The following is a 2,127-nucleotide window of genomic DNA, read 5'->3' as shown; positions in this document are numbered from 1 at the left end:
ATACTTAAAAGAAAAAGAAAAATCACTAATTAGAGAAAATGGCACCGAAAGGAACTTCTTCCGTTAATTTTGACGTTAAGTCTCCAGCATCCCTCTTCTTTCAAGATTTCATGGTGAAGACGAAATTTCCTAAGGAAGGCCATGGTAATCAACTCTTCTACACTACATACATACATCTCACTGAATTTACATTTTCTTGATTACATTTTCATGTTTCACCATAGCCGAGTTAGAGATCGACAATGTGGCCGGTACGGGGAAGAGAAGGAAAAGGTACAAAATGAGCCGCTTTCAGATCACGAAAGAGTGGTACAAGACTATCAGAGAATCCGTCCCCAATGACGAGGTGTGGCAAAACCCGGATTGTTTCAAAAAGCTCGAAGGAACCATGACCGTCATTGTTAAGGAAGACGGTAACGGAGCCCACGGGGTGTGGACTGTTGACTACGAGAAGACTCGCGGTGACTTGGACGACCCACGCTTCATCATCAAAACTTGTGTCAAATTCTTTAAGGTGATGGATGAGAATCTAACAAGTTAAATAAAGTGGAATCCCATATATCTAAGGTTATTGTTATCATTTACAATAATTTTCATTTAAAATGTTTTTCTACCCATATATCTAAGCTTATTGTTATTGCAGTGTGCACTATATTATGCAATTTTTCGACTCTCCACCGTTACATACAAAAATCAAAAAAAAAACATAAGGGCAAGGCAAACCTATCCAATTCAGTTGTTGTTAAGAAACGAAATAATTAACCAAATAAACTGGAAATACAAAATCTCAAAATTTTAAATCTGCGTGACATAAGAAAAACAAAGGACAACTCTATACAGTAGAATAGATAATTATCTACTAAGGTTTTCGGACCAAAAAGGTTAATAGTAATACTAGCAAATTAATCACACATAATTTTATTCTGTAACTCCAAAGGAACAATCAACTTTCTCTTTTTAAATAATAAAATTAATAAATATTTTTAACATATTTTCTCTTCTGAACCACTTCCATTATTTCATTTATTGGTAATTTGGTAAACATAATCGCATTCCTCTTCTTGGAAACTGAAAAGTAATACTATATCTGGATCAGTTGCGTATGGTTCGAGTTTCTTGCTAAATTTAGCAAGTGAAATAAATTAGGTCTTCACACTCTATATTTCCTTCAAGGTATAGGTGTTCACATTAATGTAACAGACTCACCTTGAATAAAAATACTAACAATTAGTGAGTCACACAACGGAAATAGTCAATAGACAGGTGTTGTCATGAACGATTCACCACCCACACCAAGTTATGATAATTCGAAACCGTTTTTATCTCATTATACCTTTTCCTCAAACCGGAAACATGTTTTGCTTAGTTCAAGTTCATGTTTTGCTTATTTTAAAATAATCGTTAGGGATTTTTTCTTTTGAATGATTTTTCTAATCCAGTTAATTGCTAAATGTATTTTGAAGAGTTAGACAGATCAACTATTTCGGACTTATTTCTGGATCTATTTTTTAAGTGGGAACTCATCTAAGCTACTACAGTCTATGCATTAGTTATCTTTTACAGTAGTGGTTGCCATTTACCATGTTTTATTTGTTAAAAAGTTAAGATGTATTTACTCATGAAGCTATGCATAAATAAATATATAAAATAAAATATTATTTTCGGTATATTGACGATTCTAATAAAAGGGCTCAGTTAATCCACGTTTTATCAATTGGCTAACGGAGATATGTGCAATATGCAACTCTCCATTACATATAATAAAAATCAAATGGGTAAAACAACTCTTGACTTGGCCATTTTGGTTAGTTTTGTTAATAAATGAAAAAATACAAAACATAAGAAATAAAAGAATCTCAGTGACATAAGAAAACGGCAAATCCAAATCGAGAGAAAATTTTAAAAAGTTGGACCATTCAGACAAATGCATATTAAAGGTTTTTTCAGCTCGCCAAAGATATTACTTTTTTAAAAAAATATATACAGTATTTTGGTTTTCTGCTTAGCAGAAGAAATGTAAACTAATTGCTTATGGTGTAAGTTAATAGCTTTAATAAGCCGATAAAATAATTTTTGGTTTTCCACAAATATTCTTCCATGTAGATTCACTTTTTCAACATGCTAAGC

General features: G+C 32.3%; 1 protein-coding gene across 1 annotated transcript; it reads left to right on the top strand.

The window, feature by feature from the left end:
• On the top strand, positions 1-662 carry LOC104759392 (uncharacterized protein At1g24010-like). Its single transcript, XM_010482324.3, has 2 exons — positions 1-144; positions 225-662. The coding sequence occupies exons 1-2, from the start codon at positions 39-41 to the stop codon at positions 539-541; spliced, it is 423 nt and encodes a 140-aa protein (XP_010480626.1). The 5' UTR covers positions 1-38; the 3' UTR covers positions 542-662.
• Positions 663-2,127: the final 1,465 nt, after the last annotated feature.

This window comes from Camelina sativa, chromosome 17 (genome assembly GCF_030686135.1).
Source record: "Camelina sativa cultivar CO46 ecotype springtype chromosome 17, ASM3068613v1".
Lineage (NCBI taxonomy): Eukaryota > Viridiplantae > Streptophyta > Magnoliopsida > Brassicales > Brassicaceae > Camelina > Camelina sativa.
This window is presented reverse-complemented; position numbering and strand designations above follow the sequence as displayed.

Bases quoted from the DNA above. Each gene is read 5' to 3' on its own strand.
- LOC104759392 (XM_010482324.3), top strand. From the start codon at position 39: ATGGCACCGAAAGGAACTTCTTCCGTTAATTTTGACGTTAAGTCTCCA. The intron at 145-224 runs GTAATCAACTCT...GTTTCACCATAG, and splicing joins ATTTCCTAAGGAAGGCCATG to CCGAGTTAGAGATCGACAAT.